The sequence below is a fragment of the Paramormyrops kingsleyae genome, chromosome 23, assembly GCF_048594095.1.
Source record: "Paramormyrops kingsleyae isolate MSU_618 chromosome 23, PKINGS_0.4, whole genome shotgun sequence".
In the NCBI taxonomy this organism is placed as follows: Eukaryota; Metazoa; Chordata; class Actinopteri; order Osteoglossiformes; family Mormyridae; genus Paramormyrops; species Paramormyrops kingsleyae.
Window position 1 is genome coordinate 3,018,295 of NC_132819.1, and position 19,078 is coordinate 3,037,372.

Genomic DNA, 19,078 nt, shown 5'->3' on the forward strand with positions numbered 1-19,078 from the left:
AAACCACGCATCCACTTGGAAGTAAATGCATTGAAATCTAATATGAGTGGGCGATACACCTGCCGTGACCCGGATTCGAACCGGAGTTGCTGCGGCCACAACGCAGAGTACTAAACACTATACGATCACGGCCGCTTTGGACAGTCATTAGCCAAACAACACCACAAGGATGCCATTCATCCATGTCCTTACTAAAATGACCACCGACAAGTGGAGTATTCATTTTCTTCCCCTAATGACAATACAGCTCTAAGTGACCACTGGTTAATGTAATAAGAGATCATTCCCATTTTACACAGTCACCACCTATGGAATATCACAGAGTACAATTCATATGTGATGACCATTATATCAAATGATAATGTATTGCCAAAAGATTTTTTTCAATACGCAACATTTCAACTATAAGAAGCTTGTACTCTTTTCAGCAGATATGGTTTGTTCGTTTGATTCGTTGTTTTCGGAAGATATCGGCCGCTTTCTGAAATGTAAAAAAACAGGTGCTGGACGACAGTTCCATACCGAATTTATAACTGGCACATCCCGGATCCAGCTTCTTATTGCTGAATCAATTACATTCTGCACAGCGCGAGGTTTTGAAAAATCAAAGCGAGATTGGATCATCGGAACAGAAATCAATCCATTCATACAACTTATCTTCGTGCCATTGTGCGCTAATGAATTATACATAGTCACCAATTACTATTTGAATTTTGCCATATGTCCACCACTGGCCGCAAATTCCGTTTTATGATGTATTAACTGGTAGAACGCAGTTTTTCTTTCCTCTTGTCACTTACACCTTTTCAGCTATAGTGATGACAATGAGCACTTCGGGACTTGCCTTACTCAGGTGCATCTTGTTTGCTTCTAATTTCCAAAGTACTGAGATTCTGCCCGTCAAAAGTCCAACATCAATATCACCACAGGTAAACAGGATGAGAACGCGAAGACTCCTGTAACATTTGTGGCGCGTATCCAGAAAACCACGCATCCACTTGGAAGTAAATGCATTGAAATCCAATATGAGTGGGCGATACACCTGCCGTGACCCGGATTCGAACCGGGGTTGCTGCGACCACAACGCAGAGTACTGACCACTATACGATCACGGCCGCTTTGGACAGTCATTAGCCAAACAACACCACAAGGATGCCATTCATCCATGTCCTTATTAAAATGACCACCGACAAGTGGAGTATTCATTTTCTTCCCCTAATGACAATACAGCTCTAAGTGACCACTGGTTAATGTAGTAAGAGATCATTGCCATTTTACACAGTCACCACCTATGGAATATCACAGAGTACAATTCATATGTGATGACCATTATATCAAATGATAATGTATTGCCAAAAGATTTTTTTCAATACGCAACATTTCAACTATAAGAAGCTTGCACTCTTTTCAGCAGATATGGTTTGTTCGTTTGATTCGTTGTTTTCGGAAGATATCGGCCGCTTTCTGAAATGTAAAAAAACAGGTACTGGACGACAGTTGCACCCCGAATATATAACTGGCACATCCTGGATCCAGGTTCTTATTGCTTAACCAATTACATTCTGCACAGCGCGAGGTTTTGAAAAATCAAAGCGAGATTGGATCATCGGGACAGAAATCAATCCATTCATACAACTTATCTTCGTGCCATTGTGCGCTAATGAATTATACATAGTCACCAATTACTCTTTGAATTTTGCCATATGTCCACCACTGGCCGCAAATTCCGTTTTATGATGTATTAACTGGTAGAACGCAGTTTTTCTTTCCTCTTGTCACTTACACCTTTTCAGCTATAGTGATGACAATGAGCACTTACTCAGGTGCATCTTGTTTGCTTCTAATTTCCAAAGTACTGAGATTCTGCCCGTCAAAAGTCCAACATCAATATCACCACAGGTAAACAGGATGAGAACGCGAAGACTCCTGTAACATTTGTGGCGCGTATCCAGAAAACCACGCATCCACTTGGAAGTAAATGCATTGAAATCCAATATGAGTGGGCGATACACCTGCCGTGACCCGGATTCGAACCGGGGTTGCTGCGACCACAACGCAGAGTACTGACCACTATACGATCACGGCCGCTTTGGACAGTCATTAGCCAAACAACACCACAAGGATGCCATTCATCCATGTCCTTATTAAAATGACCACCGACAAGTGGAGTATTCATTTTCTTCCCCTAATGACAATACAGCTCTAAGTGACCACTGGTTAATGTAGTAAGAGATCATTGCCATTTTACACAGTCACCACCTATGGAATATCACAGAGTACAATTCATATGTGATGACCATTATATCAAATGATAATGTATTGCCAAAAGATTTTTTTCAATACGCAACATTTCAACTATAAGAAGCTTGCACTCTTTTCAGCAGATATGGTTTGTTCGTTTGATTCGTTGTTTTCGGAAGATATCGGCCGCTTTCTGAAATGTAAAAAAACAGGTACTGGACGACAGTTGCACCCCGAATATATAACTGGCACATCCTGGATCCAGGTTCTTATTGCTTAACCAATTACATTCTGCACAGCGCGAGGTTTTGAAAAATCAAAGCGAGATTGGATCATCGGGACAGAAATCAATCCATTCATACAACTTATCTTCGTGCCATTGTGCGCTAATGAATTATACATAGTCACCAATTACTCTTTGAATTTTGCCATATGTCCACCACTGGCCGCAAATTCCGTTTTATGATGTATTAACTGGTAGAACGCAGTTTTTCTTTCCTCTTGTCACTTACACCTTTTCAGCTATAGTGATGACAATGAGCACTTACTCAGGTGCATCTTGTTTGCTTCTAATTTCCAAAGTACTGAGATTCTGCCCGTCAAAAGTCCAACATCAATATCACCACAGGTAAACAGGATGAGAACGCGAAGACTCCTGTAACATTTGTGGCGCGTATCCAGAAAACCACGCATCCACTTGGAAGTAAATGCATTGAAATCCAATATGAGTGGGCGATACACCTGCCGTGACCCGGATTCGAACCGGAGTTGCTGCGACCACAACGCAGAGTACTGACCACTATACGATCACGGCCGCTTTGGACAGTCATTAGCCAAACAACACCACAAGGATGCCATTCATCCATGTCCTTATTAAAATGACCACCGACAAGTGGAGTATTCATTTTCTTCCCCTAATGACAATACAGCTCTAAGTGACCACTGGTTAATGTAATAAGAGATCATTGCCATTTTACACAGTCACCACCTATGGAATATCACAGAGTACAATTCATATGTGATGACCATTATATCAAATGATAATGTATTGCCAAAAGATTTTTTTCAATACGCAACATTTCAAATATACGAAGCTTGCACTCTTTTCAGCAGATATGGTTTGTTCGTTTGATTCGTTGTTTTCGGAAGATATCGGCCGCTTTCTGAAATGTAAAAAAACAGGTGCTGGACGACAGTTCCATACCGAATTTATAACTGGCACATCCCGGATCCAGCTTCTTATTGCTGAATCAATTACATTCTGCACAGCGCGAGGTTTTGAAAAATCAAAGCGAGATTGGATCATCGGAACAGAAATCAATCCATTCATACAACTTATCTTCGTGCCATTGTGCGCTAATGAATTATACATAGTCACCAATTACTATTTGAATTTTGCCATATGTCCACCACTGGCCGCAAATTCCGTTTTATGATGTATTAACTGGTAGAACGCAGTTTTTCTTTCCTCTTGTCACTTACACCTTTTCAGCTATAGTGATGACAATGAGCACTTCGGGACTTGCCTTACTCAGGTGCATCTTGTTTGCTTCTAATTTCCAAAGTACTGAGATTCTGCCCGTCAAAAGTCCAACATCAATATCACCACAGGTAAACAGGATGAGAACGCGAAGACTCCTGTAACATTTGTGGCGCGTATCCAGAAAACCACGCATCCACTTGGAAGTAAATGCATTGAAATCCAATATGAGTGGGCGATACACCTGCCGTGACCCGGATTCGAACCGGGGTTGCTGCGACCACAACGCAGAGTACTGACCACTATACGATCACGGCCGCTTTGGACAGTCATTAGCCAAACAACACCACAAGGATGCCATTCATCCATGTCCTTATTAAAATGACCACCGACAAGTGGAGTATTCATTTTCTTCCCCTAATGACAATACAGCTCTAAGTGACCACTGGTTAATGTAGTAAGAGATCATTGCCATTTTACACAGTCACCACCTATGGAATATCACAGAGTACAATTCATATGTGATGACCATTATATCAAATGATAATGTATTGCCAAAAGATTTTTTTCAATACGCAACATTTCAACTATAAGAAGCTTGCACTCTTTTCAGCAGATATGGTTTGTTCGTTTGATTCGTTGTTTTCGGAAGATATCGGCCGCTTTCTGAAATGTAAAAAAACAGGTACTGGACGACAGTTGCACCCCGAATATATAACTGGCACATCCTGGATCCAGGTTCTTATTGCTTAACCAATTACATTCTGCACAGCGCGAGGTTTTGAAAAATCAAAGCGAGATTGGATCATCGGGACAGAAATCAATCCATTCATACAACTTATCTTCGTGCCATTGTGCGCTAATGAATTATACATAGTCACCAATTACTCTTTGAATTTTGCCATATGTCCACCACTGGCCGCAAATTCCGTTTTATGATGTATTAACTGGTAGAACGCAGTTTTTCTTTCCTCTTGTCACTTACACCTTTTCAGCTATAGTGATGACAATGAGCACTTACTCAGGTGCATCTTGTTTGCTTCTAATTTCCAAAGTACTGAGATTCTGCCCGTCAAAAGTCCAACATCAATATCACCACAGGTAAACAGGATGAGAACGCGAAGACTCCTGTAACATTTGTGGCGCGTATCCAGAAAACCACGCATCCACTTGGAAGTAAATGCATTGAAATCCAATATGAGTGGGCGATACACCTGCCGTGACCCGGATTCGAACCGGAGTTGCTGCGACCACAACGCAGAGTACTGACCACTATACGATCACGGCCGCTTTGGACAGTCATTAGCCAAACAACACCACAAGGATGCCATTCATCCATGTCCTTATTAAAATGACCACCGACAAGTGGAGTATTCATTTTCTTCCCCTAATGACAATACAGCTCTAAGTGACCACTGGTTAATGTAATAAGAGATCATTGCCATTTTACACAGTCACCACCTATGGAATATCACAGAGTACAATTCATATGTGATGACCATTATATCAAATGATAATGTATTGCCAAAAGATTTTTTTCAATACGCAACATTTCAAATATACGAAGCTTGCACTCTTTTCAGCAGATATGGTTTGTTCGTTTGATTCGTTGTTTTCGGAAGATATCGGCCGCTTTCTGAAATGTAAAAAAACAGGTGCTGGACGACAGTTCCATACCGAATTTATAACTGGCACATCCCGGATCCAGCTTCTTATTGCTGAATCAATTACATTCTGCACAGCGCGAGGTTTTGAAAAATCAAAGCGAGATTGGATCATCGGAACAGAAATCAATCCATTCATACAACTTATCTTCGTGCCATTGTGCGCTAATGAATTATACATAGTCACCAATTACTATTTGAATTTTGCCATATGTCCACCACTGGCCGCAAATTCCGTTTTATGATGTATTAACTGGTAGAACGCAGTTTTTCTTTCCTCTTGTCACTTACACCTTTTCAGCTATAGTGATGACAATGAGCACTTCGGGACTTGCCTTACTCAGGTGCATCTTGTTTGCTTCTAATTTCCAAAGTACTGAGATTCTGCCTGTCAAAAGCCCAACATCAATATCACCACAGGTAAACAGGATGAGAACGCGAAGACTCCTGTAACATTTGTGGCGCGTATCCAGAAAACCACGCATCCACTTGGAAGTAAATGCATTGAAATCTAATATGAGTGGGCGATACACCTGCCGTGACCCGGATTCGAACCGGAGTTGCTGCGGCCACAACGCAGAGTACTAAACACTATACGATCACGGCCGCTTTGGACAGTCATTAGCCAAACAACACCACAAGGATGCCATTCATCCATGTCCTTACTAAAATGACCACCGACAAGTGGAGTATTCATTTTCTTCCCCTAATGACAATACAGCTCTAAGTGACCACTGGTTAATGTAATAAGAGATCATTCCCATTTTACACAGTCACCACCTATGGAATATCACAGAGTACAATTCATATGTGATGACCATTATATCAAATGATAATGTATTGCCAAAAGATTTTTTTCAATACGCAACATTTCAACTATAAGAAGCTTGTACTCTTTTCAGCAGATATGGTTTGTTCGTTTGATTCGTTGTTTTCGGAAGATATCGGCCGCTTTCTGAAATGTAAAAAAACAGGTGCTGGACGACAGTTCCATACCGAATTTATAACTGGCACATCCCGGATCCAGCTTCTTATTGCTGAATCAATTACATTCTGCACAGCGCGAGGTTTTGAAAAATCAAAGCGAGATTGGATCATCGGAACAGAAATCAATCCATTCATACAACTTATCTTCGTGCCATTGTGCGCTAATGAATTATACATAGTCACCAATTACTATTTGAATTTTGCCATATGTCCACCACTGGCCGCAAATTCCGTTTTATGATGTATTAACTGGTAGAACGCAGTTTTTCTTTCCTCTTGTCACTTACACCTTTTCAGCTATAGTGATGACAATGAGCACTTCGGGACTTGCCTTACTCAGGTGCATCTTGTTTGCTTCTAATTTCCAAAGTACTGAGATTCTGCCCGTCAAAAGTCCAACATCAATATCACCACAGGTAAACAGGATGAGAACGCGAAGACTCCTGTAACATTTGTGGCGCGTATCCAGAAAACCACGCATCCACTTGGAAGTAAATGCATTGAAATCCAATATGAGTGGGCGATACACCTGCCGTGACCCGGATTCGAACCGGGGTTGCTGCGACCACAACGCAGAGTACTGACCACTATACGATCACGGCCGCTTTGGACAGTCATTAGCCAAACAACACCACAAGGATGCCATTCATCCATGTCCTTATTAAAATGACCACCGACAAGTGGAGTATTCATTTTCTTCCCCTAATGACAATACAGCTCTAAGTGACCACTGGTTAATGTAGTAAGAGATCATTGCCATTTTACACAGTCACCACCTATGGAATATCACAGAGTACAATTCATATGTGATGACCATTATATCAAATGATAATGTATTGCCAAAAGATTTTTTTCAATACGCAACATTTCAACTATAAGAAGCTTGCACTCTTTTCAGCAGATATGGTTTGTTCGTTTGATTCGTTGTTTTCGGAAGATATCGGCCGCTTTCTGAAATGTAAAAAAACAGGTACTGGACGACAGTTGCACCCCGAATATATAACTGGCACATCCTGGATCCAGGTTCTTATTGCTTAACCAATTACATTCTGCACAGCGCGAGGTTTTGAAAAATCAAAGCGAGATTGGATCATCGGGACAGAAATCAATCCATTCATACAACTTATCTTCGTGCCATTGTGCGCTAATGAATTATACATAGTCACCAATTACTCTTTGAATTTCGCCATATGTCCACCACTGGCCGCAAATTCCGTTTTATGATGTATTAACTGGTAGAACGCAGTTTTTCTTTCCTCTTGTCACTTACACCTTTTCAGCTATAGTGATGACAATGAGCACTTACTCAGGTGCATCTTGTTTGCTTCTAATTTCCAAAGTACTGAGATTCTGCCCGTCAAAAGTCCAACATCAATATCACCACAGGTAAACAGGATGAGAACGCGAAGACTCCTGTAACATTTGTGGCGCGTATCCAGAAAACCACGCATCCACTTGGAAGTAAATGCATTGAAATCCAATATGAGTGGGCGATACACCTGCCGTGACCCGGATTCGAACCGGGGTTGCTGCGACCACAACGCAGAGTACTGACCACTATACGATCACGGCCGCTTTGGACAGTCATTAGCCAAACAACACCACAAGGATGCCATTCATCCATGTCCTTATTAAAATGACCACCGACAAGTGGAGTATTCATTTTCTTCCCCTAATGACAATACAGCTCTAAGTGACCACTGGTTAATGTAGTAAGAGATCATTGCCATTTTACACAGTCACCACCTATGGAATATCACAGAGTACAATTCATATGTGATGACCATTATATCAAATGATAATGTATTGCCAAAAGATTTTTTTCAATACGCAACATTTCAACTATAAGAAGCTTGCACTCTTTTCAGCAGATATGGTTTGTTCGTTTGATTCGTTGTTTTCGGAAGATATCGGCCGCTTTCTGAAATGTAAAAAAACAGGTGCTGGACGACAGTTCCATACCGAATTTATAACTGGCACATCCCGGATCCAGCTTCTTATTGCTGAATCAATTACATTCTGCACAGCGCGAGGTTTTGAAAAATCAAAGCGAGATTGGATCATCGGAACAGAAATCAATCCATTCATACAACTTATCTTCGTGCCATTGTGCGCTAATGAATTATACATAGTCACCAATTACTATTTGAATTTTGCCATATGTCCACCACTGGCCGCAAATTCCGTTTTATGATGTATTAACTGGTAGAACGCAGTTTTTCTTTCCTCTTGTCACTTACACCTTTTCAGCTATAGTGATGACAATGAGCACTTCGGGACTTGCCTTACTCAGGTGCATCTTGTTTGCTTCTAATTTCCAAAGTACTGAGATTCTGCCTGTCAAAAGCCCAACATCAATATCACCACAGGTAAACAGGATGAGAACGCGAAGACTCCTGTAACATTTGTGGCGCGTATCCAGAAAACCACGCATCCACTTGGAAGTAAATGCATTGAAATCTAATATGAGTGGGCGATACACCTGCCGTGACCCGGATTCGAACCGGGGTTGCTGCGGCCACAACGCAGAGTACTAACCACTATACGATCACGGCCGCTTTGGACAGTCATTAGCCAAACAACACCACAAGGATGCCATTCATCCATGTCCTTACTAAAATGACCACCGACAAGTGGAGTATTCATTTTCTTCCCCTAATGACAATACAGCTCTTAGTGACCACTGGTTAATGTAATAAGAGATCATTCCCATTTTACACAGTCACCACCTATGGAATATCACAGAGTACAATTCATATGTGATGACCATTATATCAAATGATAATGTATTGCCAAAAGATTTTTTTCAATACGCAACATTTCAACTATAAGAAGCTTGTACTCTTTTCAGCAGATATGGTTTGTTCGTTTGATTCGTTGTTTTCGGAAGATATCGGCCGCTTTCTGAAATGTAAAAAAACAGGTGCTGGACGACAGTTCCATACCGAATTTATAACTGGCACATCCCGGATCCAGCTTCTTATTGCTGAATCAATTACATTCTGCACAGCGCGAGGTTTTGAAAAATCAAAGCGAGATTGGATCATCGGAACAGACATCAATCCATTCATACAACTTATCTTCGTGCCATTGTGCGCTAATGAATTATACATAGTCACCAATTACTCTTTGAATTTTGCCATATGTCCACCACTGGCCGCAAATTCCGTTTTATGATGTATTAACAGGTAGAACGCAGTTTTTCTTTCCTCTTGTCACTTACACCTTTTCAGCTATAGTGATGACAATGAGCACTTCGGGACTTGCCTTACTCAGGTGCATCTTGTTTGCTTCTAATTTCCAAAGTACTGAGATTCTGCCCGTCAAAAGTCCAACATCAATATCACCACAGGTAAACAGGATGAGAACGCGAAGACTCCTGTAACATTTGTGGCGCGTATCCAGAAAACCACGCATCCACTTGGAAGTAAATGCATTGAAATCCAATATGAGTGGGCGATACACCTGCCGTGACCCGGATTCGAACCGGAGTTGCTGCGACCACAACGCAGAGTACTGACCACTATACGATCACGGCCGCTTTGGACAGTCATTAGCCAAACAACACCACAAGGATGCCATTCATCCATGTCCTTATTAAAATGACCACCGACAAGTGGAGTATTCATTTTCTTCCCCTAATGACAATACAGCTCTAAGTGACCACTGGTTAATGTAATAAGAGATCATTGCCATTTTACACAGTCACCACCTATGGAATATCACAGAGTACAATTCATATGTGATGACCATTATATCAAATGATAATGTATTGCCAAAAGATTTTTTTCAATACGCAACATTTCAACTATAAGAAGCTTGCACTCTTTTCAGCAGATATGGTTTGTTCGTTTGATTCGTTGTTTTCGGAAGATATCGGCCGCTTTCTGAAATGTAAAAAAACAGGTGCTGGACGACAGTTCCATACCGAATTTATAACTGGCACATCCCGGATCCAGCTTCTTATTGCTGAATCAATTACATTCTGCACAGCGCGAGGTTTTGAAAAATCAAAGCGAGATTGGATCATCGGAACAGAAATCAATCCATTCATACAACTTATCTTCGTGCCATTGTGCGCTAATGAATTATACATAGTCACCAATTACTATTTGAATTTTGCCATATGTCCACCACTGGCCGCAAATTCCGTTTTATGATGTATTAACTGGTAGAACGCAGTTTTTCTTTCCTCTTGTCACTTACACCTTTTCAGCTATAGTGATGACAATGAGCACTTCGGGACTTGCCTTACTCAGGTGCATCTTGTTTGCTTCTAATTTCCAAAGTACTGAGATTCTGCCTGTCAAAAGCCCAACATCAATATCACCACAGGTAAACAGGATGAGAACGCGAAGACTCCTGTAACATTTGTGGCGCGTATCCAGAAAACCACGCATCCACTTGGAAGTAAATGCATTGAAATCTAATATGAGTGGGCGATACACCTGCCGTGACCCGGATTCGAACCGGGGTTGCTGCGGCCACAACGCAGAGTACTAACCACTATACGATCACGGCCGCTTTGGACAGTCATTAGCCAAACAACACCACAAGGATGCCATTCATCCATGTCCTTACTAAAATGACCACCGACAAGTGGAGTATTCATTTTCTTCCCCTAATGACAATACAGCTCTTAGTGACCACTGGTTAATGTAATAAGAGATCATTCCCATTTTACACAGTCACCACCTATGGAATATCACAGAGTACAATTCATATGTGATGACCATTATATCAAATGATAATGTATTGCCAAAAGATTTTTTTCAATACGCAACATTTCAACTATAAGAAGCTTGTACTCTTTTCAGCAGATATGGTTTGTTCGTTTGATTCGTTGTTTTCGGAAGATATCGGCCGCTTTCTGAAATGTAAAAAAACAGGTGCTGGACGACAGTTCCATACCGAATTTATAACTGGCACATCCCGGATCCAGCTTCTTATTGCTGAATCAATTACATTCTGCACAGCGCGAGGTTTTGAAAAATCAAAGCGAGATTGGATCATCGGAACAGACATCAATCCATTCATACAACTTATCTTCGTGCCATTGTGCGCTAATGAATTATACATAGTCACCAATTACTCTTTGAATTTTGCCATATGTCCACCACTGGCCGCAAATTCCGTTTTATGATGTATTAACAGGTAGAACGCAGTTTTTCTTTCCTCTTGTCACTTACACCTTTTCAGCTATAGTGATGACAATGAGCACTTCGGGACTTGCCTTACTCAGGTGCATCTTGTTTGCTTCTAATTTCCAAAGTACTGAGATTCTGCCCGTCAAAAGTCCAACATCAATATCACCACAGGTAAACAGGATGAGAACGCGAAGACTCCTGTAACATTTGTGGCGCGTATCCAGAAAACCACGCATCCACTTGGAAGTAAATGCATTGAAATCCAATATGAGTGGGCGATACACCTGCCGTGACCCGGATTCGAACCGGGGTTGCTGCGACCACAACGCAGAGTACTGACCACTATACGATCACGGCCGCTTTGGACAGTCATTAGCCAAACAACACCACAAGGATGCCATTCATCCATGTCCTTATTAAAATGACCACCGACAAGTGGAGTATTCATTTTCTTCCCCTAATGACAATACAGCTCTAAGTGACCACTGGTTAATGTAATAAGAGATCATTGCCATTTTACACAGTCACCACCTATGGAATATCACAGAGTACAATTCATATGTGATGACCATTATATCAAATGATAATGTATTGCCAAAAGATTTTTTTCAATACGCAACATTTCAACTATAAGAAGCTTGCACTCTTTTCAGCAGATATGGTTTGTTCGTTTGATTCGTTGTTTTCGGAAGATATCGGCCGCAACATGAATACGGTGTACTACTGTAAGATTTTTGTGGTTGATTAGGGGTTGCACAAATGAGGAGGCATACAGAGCATACACAATGATTTTCTATATAAAGCTTAATCTTTTTCTTGATTAGCATAGCTTTTTAGCACTGTCCCAATCACCCAAAACCATGCTGTCCCATCCACCCAAATTGCGTTTGGGTGGATGGGACAAAATAAAACCCACCTAATACTAAAAATTAAAACATGATATTAACAAACTTTTTACTAATTTTGTTGCAGTAGTACATCATATTCATGTTTCCATCAAAGGTTTCTGTTATATTTTAGATATAACAATTTTATTACCTTATTATGAAAACTAGCAAAAGCTTATGTCATTTCCTCACCTCATGTGCTGCAGCATCAACTCCCTGTTTGAGGCTTGCCCCGCCCAGTGAGATGATGTCACACCAATGAGGGCATGCAATATTGATTAAATAGTCTCAAAGAAAGGACTTGGCCAAAAAAAACATATATTTTCACTCATCAGGCAAAAAAATAAAATCTGTATGGCTATACTGTCCCATTCAACCTTATGTCCCAATCACCCTTAAATCACCCTACTGGACGACAGTTCCACAGCGAATTAGCAACTGGCACATCCAGGATCCAGGTTCTTATTGCTTAACCAATTACATTCTGCACAGCGCGAGGTTTTGAAAAATCAAATCCAGAGCAGTTCATCGGAACAGAAATCAATCCATTCATTCAACTAATCTTTGTGCCATTGTGCGCTAATGAATTATACATAGTCACCAATTACTCTTTGAATTTTGCCCTATTTCCACCACTGCCGCAAATTTCGTTTTATGATGTATTAACTGGTAGAACGTAGTTTTCGTTTCCCCTTATCATTTACACGTGTTCAGCTATAGTGATGAAAATGAGCACTTCGGGACTTGCCGTACTCAAGTGCATCTTGTTTGCTTCTAATTTCGAATGTACTGAGATTCTGCCCGTCAAAAGTCGTGACCCGGATTCGAACCGGTGTTGCTGCGACCACAACGCAGAGTACTGACCACTATACGGTCTCGGCCGCTTTGGACAGTCATTAGCCATCCAGCACCACAAGGATGCCATTCATCCGTGTCCTTATTAAAATATGACCACCGACAAGTGGAGTATTCAATTTCTTCTCCTAATGACAATACAGCTCTTAATGACCACTGGTTAATGTAATAAGAGATCATTGCCATTTTACACAGTCACCACCTATGGAATATCACAGAGGACTATTCATATGTGATGACCATTATATCAAATGATAATGCATTGCCAAAAAAAATTTTTTAATTCGCAACATTTCAAATATACGGAGCTTACACTCTTTTCAGCAGATATGGTTTGTTCGTTTGATTCGTTGTTTTCGGAAGATATCGGCCGCTTTCTGAAATGTAATAAAACAGGTACTGGACGACAGTTCCACACCGAATTTATAACTGGCACATCCCGGATCCAGGTTCTTATTGCTTGACCAATTACATTCTGCACAGCGCGAGGTTTTGAAAAATCAAATCGAGAGCGGTTCATCGGAACAGAAATCAATCCATTCATTCAACTAATCTTTGTGCCATTGTGCGCTAATGAATTATACATAGTCACCAATTACTCTTTGAATTTTGCCATATGTCCACCACTGGCCGCAAATTCCGTTTTATGATGTATTAACTGGTAGAACGCAGTTTTCCTTTCCTCTTATCACTTACACCTTTTCAGCTATAGTGATGAAAATGAGCACTTCGGGACTTGCCTTACTCATGTAACCGGTGATTGCTAGGGATGACGTCACCCACGGATCCCGTATCGGGTTGCATGCACGAGAGGCTGTTCAGCAGATAATTGGGGGTGTTCCGCAACGAAGTTTTAATCGGGGAGAAACAGCCGCGCACGCAATTAATTAGGATCGGCGTGGAAAAAAGCGGTGGAAACAGGTGTTCTGTCAGATTGTCCTACCTTGTCAGATTTTCCTACCGCAGCATGTTTTTATAGTGATATCTATCGGTTTTTGCTGCGCTATCAAAAAATCCTACTGGGGGTGTTGCCTAGTTTCAGCAAGCTCTACAAATGCGATGCGTAACTTGTTTATATCATAATTATACTATTATACTGTCTATAAATCACAGGCAGCATGTTCTGATAGCTCAGAAACACCCATCAGATTATCCTACCATCAGTGTTTTACCCTTTATATGATTAATTGTGACACTGTATTGTCTATAAATCACAGGTAGCATGTTCTGATAGCTCAGAAACACCCATCAGATTATCCTACCATCAGTGTTTTACCCTTTATATGATTAATTGTGACACTGTATTGTCTATAAATCACAGGTAGCATGTTCTGATAGCTCAGAAACACCTATCAGATTATCCTACCATCAGTGTTTTACCCTTTATATGATTAATTATGACACTTTGTCTATAAATCACAGGTAGCATGTTCTGATAGCTGAGAAACACCCATCAGATTATCCTACCATCAGTGTATTACCCTTTATATGATTAATTATGACACTATATTGTCTATAAATCACAGGTAGCATGTTCTGACAGCTCAGAAACACCCATCAGATTATCCTACCATCAGTGTTTTACTCTTTGTATGATTAATTATGACACTTTATTGTCCATAAACCACAGGTAGCATGTTCTGATAGCTCAGAAACACCCATCAGAACATGGTACCTGTGGTTCATGAACAGTAAAGAGTCATAATTCAAGATAAAACACTGATGTTCTGATGGATGTAACCATTTTTCAATAGGGGTGGGCACCACAGGAAAATACATGTGACATTTTCACAATTCAACTACAAATGCTGTTAATTCAATGTAATTACTGCACAGCAGTAAATGAACTATGGCTAATTATGCTGTCTTTGCAATAAAATATGCAATAAACTTCTGTGTTCCTGAAGTAATGACGATATGATGTATTGGGAAAAGTATATATTTGAGGAAAATTACAGTAATGATAAATATAGTCATATTCACTAGCTCTACTTGCTCTCATGGCTCCGGGTGTCTTTGAGTAAGGGTGGGCAATCTTTCAAAATCTTAACACATTATCAAAATCCAGAACATGAATTATGGTGTTTCTTGACAACTTAAAAAAAGCATTGTTATAAATTCAGACTTGAACAAGCTTAGACTCGATGCACTTTCACCATTTAATACAAACTATTCAATAGAAAAATTCAACATTGTTAACAAAATGAAAAGCATTAAAACCCAAGTTTAAGTTAAATTTAAATATATCAAACAAAGTTGTTAACCAGTAAAACAATAAAAATGTTTTTTTTTTTTTAAGTACAAAAGTGCACTTGTAAAAGGTGTTCAATGGTGCATACATTTCTTGCACGAATAGTTGCCATCAAGTTCTGGTTCATATGTAGCACATTTAAAATGTGCCCATCTCTGGCACACGTCACACTGCACCTGGAAAGGTGTAATTAGAGTTATAAGATGTAAATATTGAAAGCGAATCCAATATCTTAACAATATGTCCTCAAATGCCCAAAGTTATCAAGTTTAATGTGAAAATTTTACCATTTCAATGAAGCTGTGATCTTGATCTGAGTCCAGCATGGAACAAATCACACAGTAGTCTGCTGCATTTCCTAAAAACAGATTCAGAGGAGAGAATGCATAGGTAATAAATTTATTAAATTCCATAATTATCAAATTATAATACAAAGCCACTGAATCCTAAAATCATACACATGCTCAAAAGTATGATCTCTGAAAGATAGACTTCTTTTCTTTAGTGAATGATTCTTAGATAAATTTCCCTCACAATTCAAAAGAAGTTTGTAGGTTTTACTCAGCATATTGCAGAAAGAGCCAGGGTTCTTCTGGAACCGTTAGCTGTCACACGTTGTTAACAATGTTGTAATTTTTTCAAAACCCAGGAACCTTCAATGTATTTTTGCCTGGAAACTGCTCTCTTACATAATCACATAATCATAACTACAAAACTTTCACTAGAAATGTAATGTTTAGAAATATAAAAATGCTTTTGTACTTTGCAATGAAATGTAAGAAACATCTGCACACTCAGACAGTGAAACATTGGTAAATCACCATTCACTTTCCAGGACACTAGTCTGCCTCACCTTTACATTCAAGTAGTTCACACGCTATTTCAAGTCGTGCAGACCTCACAGCTTCCTCAGTTGTTTGCACCTCAGAAATGTTCCCTCTCAAAAGGTAATCCACAGCAAACTGCAAATATTAATATCAATTTTAGTTAATGCAAATGTAGTTATATTGATCCACAAGGAAAAAAACCCACATGATTACCCGCAATATGAGAACCCCACAACTGCTGCCATCAAGCTGCTTTTGGTGTTGCAAGGTCTGTACACACCACTGTCCTTTTTGGGCATCAAATCCTCTCATCTTCAAAAAATTTCTAAAGATTATTAAAAGAAGTAAGAATATGACACTCCAAAGCTGATTTTAACAAATCACATAATTAAGAGTACAGAATTTATAAATGGTACCTCCAGTTCCGCAGAACTTTCCTTTCATAATAGCCTTCATTACCAAAAGGGTCAATCAGCAGAAGGGTTTTTTGGGACATTCTCACAATCTTCAAAACATAAATCTTTGGCAGTTAGAGTGAACAGTTTGTGTTTCAATAAATAATATATATGCTTGTATTTTAACTATCATATACACTTTTTTTCTCATAATAGTTTAGTAATTAAGGCACACACCACAAGAATCCAATGTGCTCGAAAATTCACGGGGCACAACCAAATGTCCTGAACAGGCCATTTCATCTGCATAACAAGTGCAATAGTTAGTGATGGTTCTCAATCATTATAATTCATACATCTTGATAAAAAATAGAAGCCTTCAGCCAAATTACCTTTTTGAGACTAAGGAACTGCCCAGCAAACAATGATGATGCAATCACTGCACAAAGCTGGTGTACAGGTGTCTAGGGGAAATGATCTTCATAATACAGAGTATTATAGATTATATAGAGTATTTTAATAACAAAGCATGAAATATACTTTTACCTGTACATTTTCCAAGAAGTGGGACAGATATGCATCGATAACCTGTATTAAAGAAAATTTGAATGAAATTCAGGTAATGATCACATCAAACAACCGAATTATGATTTTCATGCGCAGCAGCAGAAGACCGGTGAAAAACAAAATATAGAGTGAGTGACAGTTCTGCAGACAAAAAGAGCCTTGTTGGTGAGAGGGCAGAACTTTTGTCATATCGGTGCAACCTATAGAAATGGCAAATACACAATTATTGTGGACAGAAAGCATATCCGAATTTAAAACATGGTAGCTTGAGCAGGCTTGGCAATGATATCATAAGACAAGATGAGGCAGTAGGAGGCACCGATTCTCCAAAACTAGACAGCTTATAACAGCATGCGAACCCCTTCGTGCGGTCATTGTGAAATGAATTGTGATCTGTATAACACACTTACCTCATCAGCCAGCCACTCAGTGCCTTGCAGTGTTCGAATCGAGGTATCATGTAGCTTATAGGGACCAACAACTGCTTCTACTCGACCATCATCCTCTGCAGCCCAAAGCTTCTTTACTGTAAAAGGAGTTGTAGTTCTTTTTTTTAGACAATTTGTTCATGATGTGACAACTTACCAAGCTGTTCGCTAACCAACATTCATGACAGTATGAAATTAACTGACTGTCAGGGATGCCAGTATAGCCAGAAAAGCAGTGGTTTATTGTATATTAATGCTAATTTATCCCCACCTCACAGCAAGGAGGTCGGGTGCAGGTTCACCCTGTGTGGAGTTTGCATGTTCTCCCCGTGCCTGCATGGGTTTCCTCTGGGTACACCGGTTTCCTCCCACATGCCAAAGACATGTGTTAATTGGGGATAGGTTAACTGAACACACTTAATTGCCCCTAGGTGTGAGTGTGTATGATTGCTTGTCTATGTGTGTGGCCTTGTGACGTGCTGGCGACTGTCCTGGGTGAACCCCACCTTCACCCATAACTGGGATAGGCTCCAGCCCCCCGACCCCTACAGGGACTAAGGGGTAGAAGATGAATGAATATATGCTCTTTGCACTTCTGAATAGATGCTAAAATGTATCTTGTTACCCTGTATTTAAAGATGTGTAATGAAAAGAAAATTTAATCTAATTTTTGTCCTGACTCAAGATAAGCCTTTGCCAGGTAACTACACACGACACTAACCATTATTATTCTGCATACAGCCATTCATTCATTCATCTTCTGCTGCTTATCAGGGGGCAGCAGCCTTAGTAGAGATGCCCAGACTTCCCGCTCCCTAGACATTTCCTCTAGCTTTTCTGGGAGGATTTCGAATCGTTCCCGGGCCACCTGAGAGACATAGTCTCTCCAGAGTGTCCCGGGTCAACTCCTCTTTCCCTATTGTAATGCCACTACTCAAAAGATGAACACGTGGGGCAGGCTTGGAACTTGGAACAAATGACCAACTGGTCAACCAAAAAACCAACAGTTTGTTATGGTACCTTTAGCTTCCATGCCTATTTCTTTAAACAAAGAAATATAAAAAGAATAAAAGAGCATGCACTGTAATAAGAATAATTCTATACATGTTATTTTTTTCATCCAGTAAATGATCTGTTGAGATGTTTGTGGCTGGATGGCCACATGGATGTAGTGACATACTCTTTTCAAAAAGTGGTTTTATAAGTTTAAAATAAAAACATTATTTATTATGAAACAATTTAATAGAAATGTATGAAAAAGAAAACTAACTAATTTATGGGAAGAACTCACTGGCAATTCAGGAGGGACTTCCGAAGGGAACACAGCCTCTCTTCCGTACATCAATCGG

At 40.0% G+C, this 19,078-nt stretch overlaps 1 protein-coding gene and 8 non-coding genes across 9 annotated transcripts; all 9 read right to left on the minus strand.

The window, feature by feature from the left end:
- Positions 1 to 1,043: 1,043 nt before the first annotated feature.
- On the minus strand, positions 1,044 to 1,115 carry trnah-gug (transfer RNA histidin (anticodon GUG)). The gene has a single exon. It is a non-coding gene; the product is annotated as a tRNA-His (tRNA).
- Positions 1,116 to 2,013: 898 nt separating this feature from the next.
- Positions 2,014 to 2,085, minus strand: trnah-gug (transfer RNA histidin (anticodon GUG)). The gene has a single exon. It is a non-coding gene; the product is annotated as a tRNA-His (tRNA).
- A 1,881-nt stretch (positions 2,086 to 3,966) lies between these two features.
- On the minus strand, positions 3,967 to 4,038 carry trnah-gug (transfer RNA histidin (anticodon GUG)). The gene has a single exon. It is a non-coding gene; the product is annotated as a tRNA-His (tRNA).
- A 2,864-nt stretch (positions 4,039 to 6,902) lies between these two features.
- trnah-gug (transfer RNA histidin (anticodon GUG)) lies at positions 6,903 to 6,974 on the minus strand. The gene has a single exon. It is a non-coding gene; the product is annotated as a tRNA-His (tRNA).
- Positions 6,975 to 7,872: 898 nt separating this feature from the next.
- On the minus strand, positions 7,873 to 7,944 carry trnah-gug (transfer RNA histidin (anticodon GUG)). The gene has a single exon. It is a non-coding gene; the product is annotated as a tRNA-His (tRNA).
- A 911-nt stretch (positions 7,945 to 8,855) lies between these two features.
- trnah-gug (transfer RNA histidin (anticodon GUG)) lies at positions 8,856 to 8,927 on the minus strand. The gene has a single exon. It is a non-coding gene; the product is annotated as a tRNA-His (tRNA).
- A 1,894-nt stretch (positions 8,928 to 10,821) lies between these two features.
- On the minus strand, positions 10,822 to 10,893 carry trnah-gug (transfer RNA histidin (anticodon GUG)). Its single transcript has one exon. It is a non-coding gene; the product is annotated as a tRNA-His (tRNA).
- Positions 10,894 to 11,804: 911 nt separating this feature from the next.
- Positions 11,805 to 11,876, minus strand: trnah-gug (transfer RNA histidin (anticodon GUG)). The gene has a single exon. It is a non-coding gene; the product is annotated as a tRNA-His (tRNA).
- Positions 11,877 to 15,487: 3,611 nt separating this feature from the next.
- On the minus strand, positions 15,488 to 17,833 carry LOC140582002 (sentrin-specific protease 2-like). Its single transcript, XM_072706047.1, has 9 exons — positions 17,712 to 17,833; positions 17,281 to 17,322; positions 17,127 to 17,198; positions 16,972 to 17,037; positions 16,756 to 16,844; positions 16,553 to 16,664; positions 16,366 to 16,474; positions 15,800 to 15,870; positions 15,488 to 15,688 (listed from the first exon to the last, which is right to left on the minus strand). Exons 4-9 carry the CDS (start codon positions 17,035 to 17,037, stop codon positions 15,587 to 15,589), a joined length of 549 nt encoding a protein of 182 aa, XP_072562148.1. The 5' UTR covers positions 17,127 to 17,198; positions 17,281 to 17,322; positions 17,712 to 17,833; the 3' UTR covers positions 15,488 to 15,586.
- Between the last annotated feature and the right edge of the window lie 1,245 nt (positions 17,834 to 19,078).

Excerpts from the sequence above, each read along its gene's own strand:
- LOC140582002 (XM_072706047.1), bottom strand. The coding sequence starts at position 17,037 with ATGAAATGGCCTGTTCAGGACATTTGGTTGTGCCCCGTGAATTTTCGA. Across the intron at positions 16,475-16,552 it reads GTGGGGTTCTCATATTGCGG|TTTGCTGTGGATTACCTTTT; the intron begins GTAATCATGTGG and ends TAATATTTGCAG. Across the intron at positions 15,689-15,799 it reads ATCACAGCTTCATTGAAATG|GTGCAGTGTGACGTGTGCCA; the intron begins GTAAAATTTTCA and ends ACACCTTTCCAG.